At 43.8% G+C, this 12,336-nt stretch overlaps 1 protein-coding gene across 4 annotated transcripts in view; it reads right to left on the bottom strand.

The window, feature by feature from the left end:
• The window catches only part of kiaa0586 (KIAA0586 ortholog), a 197,938-nt gene that overhangs the window by 97,367 nt on the left and 88,235 nt on the right, over positions 1-12,336 (bottom strand). For all 4 annotated transcript variants that reach the window (XM_063184404.1, XM_063184406.1, XM_063184405.1 and 1 more), the window contains 4 exons: positions 7,299-7,371; positions 5,775-6,077; positions 3,715-3,904; positions 1,214-1,387 (listed from right to left, as the gene is read on the bottom strand). In XM_063184404.1, the coding sequence (XP_063040474.1) occupies positions 1,214-1,387; positions 3,715-3,904; positions 5,775-6,077; positions 7,299-7,371 (740 nt within the window). The remainder of the gene's footprint in view (positions 1-1,213; positions 1,388-3,714; positions 3,905-5,774; positions 6,078-7,298; positions 7,372-12,336) is intronic.

Raw genomic sequence — 12,336 nt, 5'->3', positions numbered from 1 at the left:
CTCTTTCTCTGTAGTGCTATCTTACTTTATTTAAAAGATACACTTTTCTAAAAACATTTCTTTGCAGAGTTATTTAATGCCCTCTAAAAAAACTTGTTGTAAGTTATATTTGTAACGGTTTCTTTGCTTGCTCTAATTTTGTTTTTAACCTTTTTTGTCTTATCTTTCACAGTCTATGTGTTGTGGTTTTAAGAACTCATTTCCTCTGGGAGAGAAAGATACAAACCCCTATTTTCATTGTTGATTAGTCTGTTGATAGTTTTTGCAGATTAGACAGAGTAATTGTTTTGGATGTATAAAGTGTCAGATAATAATGAAAAATGGTGGTCCGACTCTGCGCTCTTAAGAATCACAAATATTTTGGTTTATCCACAGCCTCACAAATATTTCCACCATGAAGAAACCTGAGTATTATGCAAATTTAATAAGCTCTGAGTCAGATAGTTTTGAAGAAAAACAAATAAAATAACCCCTCAAACTTTATAATTCTTTCTTCGCCACACTGCTGTGCCAATAATTTGTGAGTGTCAAGTAATCAATTGATTGCTGCGGATCTGATCGTTCCACGTCTATTCCTGACTCATTCAACCAAACATCTGTCATATATGCAATCTCTCGGCAGTTATTGCTTTTTATTTTAATTCTGTCTACTGCCCGAAAAACTGCAGTAACCGTGTGAAGCTAGAAAATGATAAAATTGGCTTTTACTGGAAATGGAGGGGTACAGTACAGGAAATGTTTTGTGAGTATAACAGTGGCTATGCTTTCATGCTTCTAAATATGAACAAGCAAGAGATCAAATCACAAAGACATGCTAGAAAGTACAGTTTCAGTCTTAATACATACATACTGTATATAGTAGTTTTTGGACCTTTGGACGAATAGTTTCAAGTCTAACTGTAGAAACAGACCAGAGTCGGTAAAAGTGTTAAAAAAGGTGGACTGAATTGACTGGAGACGACTAAAGCGATGGAAGATTAAACCTGTTACATTTGATCAGGGAGAGCGACCAACCAAAGCTTGTGATTAGAAAAGTGTAGACAATCCGTTGGCTGCCGCTGAACCACATCACAGCCCATTACACATTGTTAACTGAAGTGCAACATCTCTTTTGACGCCTTTGACACCCTCAATGCCAAAAACGCTTTTGCCGTTTTTACTGTGCCTCCTTCTGTGTTATCTCCAGTAGCAGTGTCTTGCTGGTGCTGCTTACCCAGGGGGATGGCCATGGGGATGAGGTAGCCCTGCATGGGGGAGCCCGGGGACTGCTGCTGGTCCACCGGCCCAGTGGGGGTGAAGAGGAAACGGGGCTCCGATGAGGAGGCTGCTGGGGGGGCTGGATCAGACTCCAGACTTGTCTGGGTCTTAGAGGACTTCATCTTCACACCTGGAAGGTGGAGATGGAGAGAGAGAGAGAGAGAGAGAGAAAGAGAGAGAGAGAGAGAGAGAGAGAGAGAGAGAGAGAGAGAGAGAAAGAGAGAGAGAGAGAGATAGAAGAAAGAGGGGTGGCGGAAGAGAACAAGAGGCAGATAAGTGACGAGGGGAAAAAAGGAAGACAAAATGAGAAAAGACACTTGTTACTCTGGGGAAAGACGTGAAAAGAGAGTGATAGCGCAGACTGCAACCAGAGGAGAAATGGAACAGAGATAAAGATGATCGAACTGCATCTCAAGGGGACAAATGAACAAATTAGAAGAGCACAAGAGAGAGAAAGATGGACAGGGGGAAAGTCATATCACAGAATCAGTAATAAAAGTAATTTAAATAGGTGATTGACTGCCTCAAAAGAGTGAGGTATCCCTGGCATGAATATTACTCAGACCTTGATGCGCGATCCAGACTAGAAGAGAAATAGTTCTGAATAATAAATTCTTAAGGGAAATTATTATAGTCAATAGAGTATCTTTTTATGGTGTCGAGAAGGAGGTTTACCAATGTTCTACATCCAGCTATGCTAGTCGGTATTGTTACACCTGGAGGTTTGGATGCAAATACCCATTGGCTGTTGCTTAATCACACATTGACAACCTGAGTAAATGCAATACTTGAGCATCTTCCCTCTGCTCTCAGTGAAAATCCATACTCAGAAATCACTGTTGGTAAACATTGAACCAGCCTGCTTCAAAGCCGCCACAATAGTCCCCCTTCCCAAACAGTCCCACGTCACAGGTCTTAACGACTACAGGCCGGTGGCACTCACTCCCATCCCCGCCAAGTGCATGGAGAGACTGGTCATATAACACATCAAAGCCACAACCCCACCATCACACGACTCACGCCAGAGGACGCCATCGCCATCGTGCTCCACACACTGCTGGAACATCTGGAGCACACAAACACCTACGCTCGCCTCCTCTTTGTGGACTACAGTTCAGCATTCAACACCATCCGGCCCTACAAACTCCGCCATAAACTCCACCAACTGGGTCTCAACACCACCCTGTACAACTGGTATTGTATTGTTGTAAAAGCCCTTCTAGGGACGAACATTGGAAATTAGCTTTTGGCTATAAATGCTATGATGCTTGCTGTTTGGTTGTTATGCAACCTACATGTTATGTATCTGTCCCTATCAAATAAACTAAACTAAACTAAACTAAACTGTGGACTTTCTCACCAACCGTACTCAGAGGGTCAGAGTGGGCAACAACATCTCCTCCACTCTGTCCATAAACACTGGTGCACCCCAGGGGTGCGTGTTAAGCCCTCTGCTCTACACCCTGTTCACACATGACTGCTCTGCCTCCTCTCCCTCCAATCTGATCGTCAAGTTCACGGACGACACCACCGTCCTGGGCCTCATCACCAACAGTGACGAGAGGGATTACAGGGCAGAGGTGCAACATCTGGCCTCACGGTGTGACAGCAACAACCTTGCTCTTAACACCAAAAAGACCAAGGAAATGATTGTGGACTTTAGGAAGAAACAGCCGAAGCATCACAAACCCCTCTCCATCGGGTCAGAGGTGGTGGAGAGAGTCAGTACTTTTAAATTTCTGGGAGTGACCCTGGCGGAGGACCTGTCCTGGGGCACTCACAGCAGCGCCTTTTCTACCTGAGGAAGCTGAGGAGCTACCACATCCCCAGACCACTGCTGGTGAACTTTTTCAACTGTGCCATCAGTAGTGTTCTGACCTATGGGTTCCTAGTGTGGTCCTCCAGCTCCTCCAAAGCAGATCAGTAGACACTCCAGCGTGTGGTGAAAACAGCAGGGAAAATCACTGGAATGCCTCTCCCGGAGATTAGTACCATCTACACCACACGCTGTCTACGGAGAGTGCAGAACATCCTGCGCGACAGCCACCATCCTGCCTATCATTTGTTACAACGGCTACCCTCAGGTAGAAGGTACAGGTCCCTTCAGAGCCACACTAAAAGACTGGTCAACAGCGTTTTCCACCAGGCCATTAGACTTTTGAATTTGCAGGACTGCTGACAAACATTACTGCCTAAAATGGGGGGTCAAGCACTGGTGTCACTTTTACCTCTTATTGCACTTTACTTGAAAACCTGCTGTTACTAAGTATTGTACTCCAACAATTTCGTCGCCTTTTTGACAATGACAATACATTCTTGAATCTTGAATCTTAATCCAACATTGATGAACATGGAGAAAGATGCCATTGTGAAGGTGCTCAGTAAGTGTATGCATGTTGTGAGTGAAGGTACCGTAAGTATTTCGCCACATCTCCCAAGTCTAGTGGAGCATCTCACCTTTGACGCTCTCGATGACTTTGGGCCGGGGCCCCTTCGAACGCGGGGAGGGGGAGCTGAAGCGCAGGTAGGGGGCCTTCTTCAGGCTACGGCGCAGGCCCTGGTGCAGAGCCCTACCGTACAACTTAGTCAGGAACTCCTCATCTGTCCTCGGATCTGTCAGCCTCACCTTCTCCTCTTCCTCCACAGCCTGGCAGGGAAGATAGAGATGAAGGGAGAAAGAGAGAGTAAGGGAGAGAAAGAGAAACATAGAGAAAGGGGACGGACAGGCAGACATGTAGGAAAATAGACAGACAGACAGACAGACAGACAGACAGACAGACAGACAGACAGAACAAGGGGCGACAGGCATACATGTACAGTCTGTACATGTACATGTACAGTTTTGCAGTTTATGGCAGCTGTAACCAGCTCCAAATGGTAGCTCCAAACTGCAATTTCCCATTGAAAACTGAGAACAGAAATTGTCCCTGTATGACCTCCCATACCAGATAATATTCATAAATTAATGCTTTATGTGTAATATTCAACGAGCGAGAAAATTCCTTTCATTTTTATTTCATTACTGTACAAAGCTAATGTCAAAAATGAGCAAGTAATTCTGAATGAAATTGGGGGGGATCATAAAAGGAAATTTAACACTCCAGAAGAGCTCATAATATGAACATTGTAACACTGAAATCATTCAATGAAATGCACAGAGGGCAATACTGATCTTGACTATAGTGGTGCGTCATGAGACTCTTTTTAATCACCCTATTGCATTAGCAACATGACTTAAAGGGCACCACCAAGGAAAAAAACTGAAGGGCTTGTGGACAGACACACATGTACACACACGCACACGCACACGCACACGCACACGCACACGCACACGTACACACACGCACACGCACACAAAGCACAACGCCACTGTTGCTAGGAGTGTTTGGATCTCTGCTGGATGCCTGGCAACAAGGGCAGGCTAAGAGCGAGGGAGCCACGCCGCACAACCAACAAATAAAGAAAAAAAAGATAAGCAGCCCAGTCTTTTTTGCCTGACACTTCTTATTCATTGCAAATCAATATCCCCGATAACATATGGCCACGCTGCACACCTCATTGGGTTTAAGTGCGATGCGGAGAGATTGCGCGTTATGTGTGTGCCGCGCTGAGCTGTGTTGTGTTGTGTTGTACCGTTTGCATCCAGTTATGGCCAAGATCAGTCACAGTTAGCAGACAGCAGCAGCCCCTGACGTTATGCTGCGGGCATATGCTGAAATCCGAAACGCGCAGGGATTGGACAGGGCGATACATTCGGTGCCTTCCTCGTGTGCTTCGAAATGGTTACCAGGGCTTTAAGATTAATGTGCATCGTCAACCCCAATCTGAGGAGCACAACTGCCTCGGTGGAGGAGGAGGAGAGAGGAGGGAGGAGGTAGCACTGAGCTGTGCAGCGACATGTGCCTCTATGCATACAGAGAATAATGCAGAAGAAAAATATTCTTTACGCTTAACAACCCTGCCCGTCTGTAGGTCAGCAACTGAGGCAAAAAACAAAAAAAACAAATGCTGCGGCACTGCTGGAAAAATTGATGTTACCAGCAGAGCAAAGCAAAATCCCAAAGGGCTTCCGTGTGGAGGGGCGTACAGTGAAGGTAAAGAGAAGCAGATATGGATACAGAATGGAAGGCAGAGGTGGCCGAATTCCAGCTACTAGAGGACACAAGCTCTGCCAAATCTGTGGACGTATTAGTTCCTTTACCTGATGCGAAACCTGCGCTCCACTAGTTAAGTAAATGGCTGAAACAAATAAGTAGGATACGTACATTTCTATGTACACGTACACAAGACTACCAGCAAAGCACAAGAAAGTCTTAAAAGCTTTTTTTGTATGGCTGAGATACAATAAAAAATGGAATGGAATGTACTGTATCGGCATGTACTGGTCATATTATCCATGTGTAGTGTACAAATCAGTCTTTAATTAATGGGTCTCCATAAGCAATACATGGAAATAGTGAATTAGTTCAGTGTGCCACAGTTCCTCTGGTTTTCACAATTTCAAATATACAGCTCACCTTATGTGGCTTCTGGGGCGACTGCTGCTGCTGGGTGGAGTGTGCGTGTGCGCGGGGGCCAGTGGGGGCTTGTTTGTTTGGAGGCTGCCTGTTCTCCTGCCCCCTGGTCGCGTCTCCCCTGTGGTGGAGAGGCCTCCTACTGGCGGCGGTCCTGGGGCCTCGCTGGGCTCCAGCTCCAGGCCGGGGGTCGGAGGGCCCAGCTGCAGCCCTGGCTTCCCCACTCGCCTGCTGTGCAGCCTCCCCACGCCTGCTGCCGCCATGGAGGTCCCTCACACGCTCAGCAGTCTCCTGCGCCAACTCATCCTTGGCAAGGGCGAACAGAGAGAGAGAGAGAGAGAGAGAGAGAGAGAGAGAGAGAGAGAGAGAGAAATAGATGTTTCTGTCAGTGATGGATTGATGGCTTTGAAGCCATGCAGCATTTAAAAAAAATAAACACACGAAACATTATTTTTGTTGTAAAGAGAAAATTCAGGGCAATCTGTCTGCATTGGATAAAATGGAGAGAGGCATAATTCAAACAGCAAGATGGAACGGCCGAAAAATGACAGGTTCCTGGATTCCTTGTGCCGCAGGAGGTTTTCCGTGTTTACAAAAACGAGCTGTTTTGCTGAAGATGTAATCTTACTGACAATAACAGTTATATTGTTAAATTTCATAATAGATACGGCAAATTATATTGAAACAGACTAGGGAGTTAAGGAAAGTTACAAGAGAAAACCAGGTTCACAGGGTTCCCAATTATGTTAAATAAATGCAACAAAGTTGAAATCATATTTGAAATTTATTGGAAACGTCAGTGTCCGCCTTCCCTCCTGACCAATGCTACGGGTTTGTTAGAGTGCAGGACTCACCTGGTTCTCTCTCTCTCTCTCTCTCTCTCTCTCTCTCTCTCTCTCTCTCTCTCTCTTCTCTCTCTCTCTCTCTATCTCTCTCTCTCTCTCTCTCTCTCTCTCTCTCTCTCTCTCTCTCTCTCTCTCTCTCTCTCTCTCTCTTTCTTTCTCTCCCCCACCCCCACCCCCAATGGTTCCATTTCACAAGTGATATTCAAGTGTAAATTATCATAAACGAGTCCTTATTCCTTTCTCGTGTGATATCCAAAATAGAAAAATGAATGAACGAAAATATACACGGACCTAGCTACTTCTTACTGTAGCCGTTGTAGCCAATTGGAGGCGAGAAACTCTTAATAGGCTATACTGACTTCCGGCTGCGAGAATATGAATAATGCTTGTTTTTTGGTCCATTTTTCCGTTTGCGTTGACTTTGAATTTCATTTTTTGAAATGTAATTAAAAAATGAAAATGAAAGGAAAGTGCTGCGTAATTCAATTGTTGGTTTTGAAAACGAAAATCAAATAAACCAGTCGTTTTTTGTTTTTTGATTTCCATTCATAAAGGGAAAATCCAAATACCAAAACATACACGGACCGACAGGGAATGGTTGAGAGAGAGAGATGGGTAAGGACCTTGAACCGAAATCGAATGCTACAGCGCACTAGTCCACTGGACCACGTCGCCCCCTCACCTGGATCTCTTTGTTCAGGGTGTTAATCCAGGCATCCACAGTCTTCTTGATATGCAGCTGCTCACTGGCATCCCTGTTGAAGGGAAACAAAGGTATGAGCTGGTACTGCAGACCCAACTCTGTTACACAGGATCACATGCATGCACACACCTGCCCGGTTTCCAGGTTAGGTGGCGTGTGGCTAAGTGAGGTCATCACTTAAGCAAAGAACTGAAGCTTGTATTTCATTCCATTGTTTATCATTATGACTGAACAGTTTCAACCTAAAAAACAGTACATACTAAAGGTCTCTTCCTGGAGACGTACTGTCGGGGGGTGGGTAGCGGCAGATTAGGGACAATTCAGCCTGGGAGAAGTATATGTTCAGTGCTGCAAGTGGTTGTTTCAGCTCTGAAGAGGGGGGCGAGGTGTCTGTTTGGGTACGTGATCTGACAGTATGTCTCCTGCAGCTACAGGAGGAGTCTAAACCAGGCTTAACGCAGCAACACCATTGAGAAATACTCATGAAGCTTTTGCTACACATAACCAATGCGAAAAACAGCATATCTGTGTAATAATAGGAAAATATGTATTGCACGAACACATTGGGAGTATACAGTACTACTGGCAAATCATTATTATTTCTAGACAAATAAGAAATGGCAGAAGGTAAACATTCTTTCCTGTCTTCACTTGAGTAATTGGAAACACAGGGTCTTTGTTGACAGCTATTTGTCCTTTTGAGTCCTGTCTTCAATCAACTGCATCAATATTACACACCATATATACAACACATACAACATATCCAGCTGTTGATGCCACCGTCCGTTTCACTTATACAATGCTGCTCCTTTTTATTTTCATTTGACACGTTTTTATATGATCCATGCTAAGTTTTAATATCCTGGTAATTATTCATAGCTTTATTATTATTATTATTCACTGTGGGTTGAGTTGATTATGTACCTCATAAAGTATGGACCTGCAAATTTACAGAAATCATAAAATGTATGACATATTCCGCAAATCAGCATGGCTCCTGCGTTCAGAAGGCATAACTCAGTTTTAAACGAATCCCTAAATTGTTTACTCCGCCGTGTTGATGTAAGATGGAGGAAATACTAATCACCAGCCTCCAGACTGCATCCAGACTGCACCATAATCTTCCTTTTTGTTTCCATCAAACCACCAGATGTACTATACGCCGTTGTACACAAGTTACATTTTAAGACACTGTGTCAGGTACTATTGATTTCAGCATGGTTGTTGCCGGGTTTATTACACCGCTGCCTGTGTAACGTTAAAGATGATGCAAAGCTCGACTGAGACGGAGACAATACCAGAAGGGCTGCAACATGCACGTTCACTCATTCCCTAATAACACGGGCCCTGGTGAATCCGCAGTGCTATTGTAAGCTGGTTCAGAAGGTCTAAAATGTCTTGTGTTGTGCTGCCAGGTTTGTTGATGCCAATTTATGAGAAGGGGTGAGGAGACTATATAAGCTTGTGTTATGTTGGAAAATTTGAGGATTTTCGTCATTATTATGCACACACGCACACGCACACGCAGACACAGACACAGACACACACACACACACACACACACAGACACAGACACAGACACAGACACACACACACACACACACACACAGACACAGACACAGACACAGACACACACACACACACAGACACAGACACACACACACACTTGTATTGACTATTCTCTCTTTATTTGGACAATAGTCCAAAATACCACTATAAATACTAAACATTGTTGTTCTTCAGCCATTTCACGGTAAGTCTTCCACGGCTTGATAAGTGAAAAGTAGATTTTACTATTATTAGTGGAGTTAAATTACTTTTTACACAGGAAAAAAAAATCTGTAACCATGGAGACAGACAAATTGTAGCCATGATCCTGAGCAGGATACTGCATCAGAAATAGACATTCTAAAAGGACTCATTAAATGTTCTCTGCACCTGTTTGCCACGTTCAACATTGCCTATGATGATGAATGGCCCTTAACCAAGAAAAGTTCTATTCCTTTTGCTTGTCAGATTTATTCTCATTCATTGATGGCAATGGGCCTAAACATAGCATGTGTGAAATGTGGGAAAAATAACTGCCTTTTTCTACAAAATGACTGCTCGCACATCCACTAAAAGCTTCTTTTGCTGGCTATATCATGGCAGCAGGGAACTGCGGAAATGATTAATGCAGCTAATCCTGTCTCGACCCGACTTAAGTCTGTGTAATTATGATAGCAGGATATCGCTTGCATACACATTATATGCAGATTTTCCACTGAATCTCTGTACCAGCAATGAACAATAAAAGAAAAAGAAAGAATAAAACGAATGAGACAGGCTCATGTAATTCCGTGTAGAAAATGTTTCAAGACCAAGCCACAATTAAGCATGGTATTTAGTCATTTTAATTGTTTTGTCTTGTATAATATTTGTCATCAATGGCTACTTCCACAACCACTTTATTTAGGAGAAACATCTTCATGCTGTGAAAATGTTGTAGTTGGCACTATGTGCGTCTATCCCCTGCTGACAAGATTATTTGGCATTCCTGGCTCATGGACAGAACTTTACTGCATTTACTTCCACAGCACTTTACAACTTTAGCTACAATAAATGTCAAATGTATAGCTCCAAGCAAAAGGGAAACCTCAACTAAGTATATAAGGCATTGATTAAAACCGCATAATGAAACCAATTCAGAATAATGTCCTTTTTTAAAGATTTTGACAGAAGTTACAAGACAGAAGTCACATGGGGGATGAGATGAAACAGCTGGAGAACTGCAAAGAATGCTGAAGCAGGCACCAACAGGACAAATACTATAGATGGTACACACACATCAGCTATGGGAGAGTGTTCAATAAGCCCATCGAGACAACGATACAAATAATGGAGGGAAGTCTGAGGAGACACAAATAACAGCAAGTAGAAACTGTCAAAATGGAGTCACAGGCCAAGAGACTGATGGGCAGTACATGAGAGGTGACGACGCAATGGTCTACTCTGTCATGATTCTACCGGTATGTAGAAAGAGAAACTGAAGTACTAAAAACAGATAACAAAGCACAATCTAAATATAGCACTGATATGACAAGAGGCATGTGAAAAGCTCCAGAAAGGTTCAAATGACTGAAACATCTCCTACACCAGAAAAAGCATTGGAGATGAGGGTACTAGTAATCTGCTGAGATGATGGCACATTACATGCTGCCCCTGTCCAAAACAGAAAAAGTCATTAAGGAGATGAAGATGGAAGGAGGGATGGGGAGATATACGTACTCCAAATATCAAGAAAGAAATGCAGGTGCTTTAAGAGCCTCAACTAGAGGAGGTAACAGCTTTCCATCTATGAACTTGTACACAGTATATGGTTTGTATAGGGATGCAGAAATGGAGCTGTTCCATCATGACCTGCATCCTAAAAAGATGTATGATTAGAAGGAACTGACTATTGGTACTGACTCATTTGGTCAGGAACAAGGCCAAGAGATCTAAGACTGAAAACGACACAGAAGAAAAAGAGTAGTTGCTACCAGTCATTTAGAAGAACGATACATTTTATTTCATAAATCAGCTTTCTGCCTGCATTCACAAAGTTGTTCTTCCATTTAGAACTTCTACATGAAAACGAGCCTGTCCTTGCCTTTAGTAAAATGTTAGCAATTGCCTGCCTCCCAGCAAGCCAAAAGGGTAGCTATTGCCATTAAACCTCCCGCAGTATTCATACGCCTCTGTGTGTGTGTGTGTGTGTGTGTGTGTGTGTGTGTGTGTGTGTGTGTGTGTGTGTGTGTGTGTGTGTGTGTGTGTGTGTGTGTGTGTGTGTGTGTGTGTGTGTGTGTGTAGACTCTCCTCTACGAATAATGTGAAAGGGGCTGCTGTCGGCTGGCCTATTAGACTATCCCTGCATCAGTCATTATGCTTCATAAATCAAGCAGAGGGGAATGGAAAGTGATAGAGGGAGAGAGAAAGAAAGAGGAGAGGAAGAATGAGGGAGAGAGAGAGAGAGAGAGAGAGAGAGAGAGAGAGAGAGAGAGAGAGAGAGAGAGAGAGAGAGAGAGAGAGAGAGAGAGAGAGAGAGACGGAGACAGAGACAGAGACAGAGACAGTGTGAGATAGGGAAAGAGAGAGAACGGGGAGATATATTGGTTACAAGCATCTGCACAGAAACAAAGCCACACACACACACACACACACACACACACACACACACACACACACACACACACACACACACACACACACACACACACACACACACACACACACACACACACACACACCGTACCCACCCACCCACACACACACACACACACACACACACACGCACGTTTAAAATAAGCTCCATTGGCTTTTCATCCTCTGCAGGTCTCTGAAGGTGACAGCAACACGATAAGACCACGGTGTACAAGTGAGCCTGTGTCTCCACAATCTCCTCTCCCCACCACCTCCACCTCCCTCCATCCTCCCCTACATCAGCCACACCATGGTGGAAGGGATAGGGCGGTCTGAGGAGGGAAAGGAAGCCTGGAGGGAGATGAAGTTTCACGTAGAAGGGAGCAGACTACCACCGCAAAACATCGCTGCGGCTCCCAAAAAGAAGCCCTGCATCACCGTATAGCATATAAGAATGAATTTCCCAATTTATCACTGTGTGATAAATAACTTCATTTGATATTCCCGAAAATTACATAGCAACGAAGCAAGCATTTTAAAAACTGTATAATAGACCAGAATAGAATGGAGCAGAGTTTTTTAGATAGAAAATTGAAAAGCTTAATCAATGATGCCTTCACATATAGTAGACAATTACTACAGTTGTGAGCAACGCTGTTACTAGACAATTAATTTGTATTGAACGGCTTTTTGCAGAACTGTGAAAAAGCGTAGCACGTTTGTTGAGCACGCAGCGCGAGGCAAAATGAAGCCAGAAGATAACAGTAGAGTACACTATACACACACACACACTAAACACACACACACACAGACACACACACAGAAACAGACACAGGCAATCAAACAATGAAAGAAA

The sequence above is a fragment of the Engraulis encrasicolus genome, chromosome 19 (assembly GCF_034702125.1).
Source record: "Engraulis encrasicolus isolate BLACKSEA-1 chromosome 19, IST_EnEncr_1.0, whole genome shotgun sequence".
Classification (NCBI taxonomy): domain Eukaryota; kingdom Metazoa; phylum Chordata; class Actinopteri; order Clupeiformes; family Engraulidae; genus Engraulis; species Engraulis encrasicolus.
The sequence above is the reverse complement of the archived record's forward strand: the minus strand, read 5'-3'. Positions and strand labels throughout refer to the sequence as shown.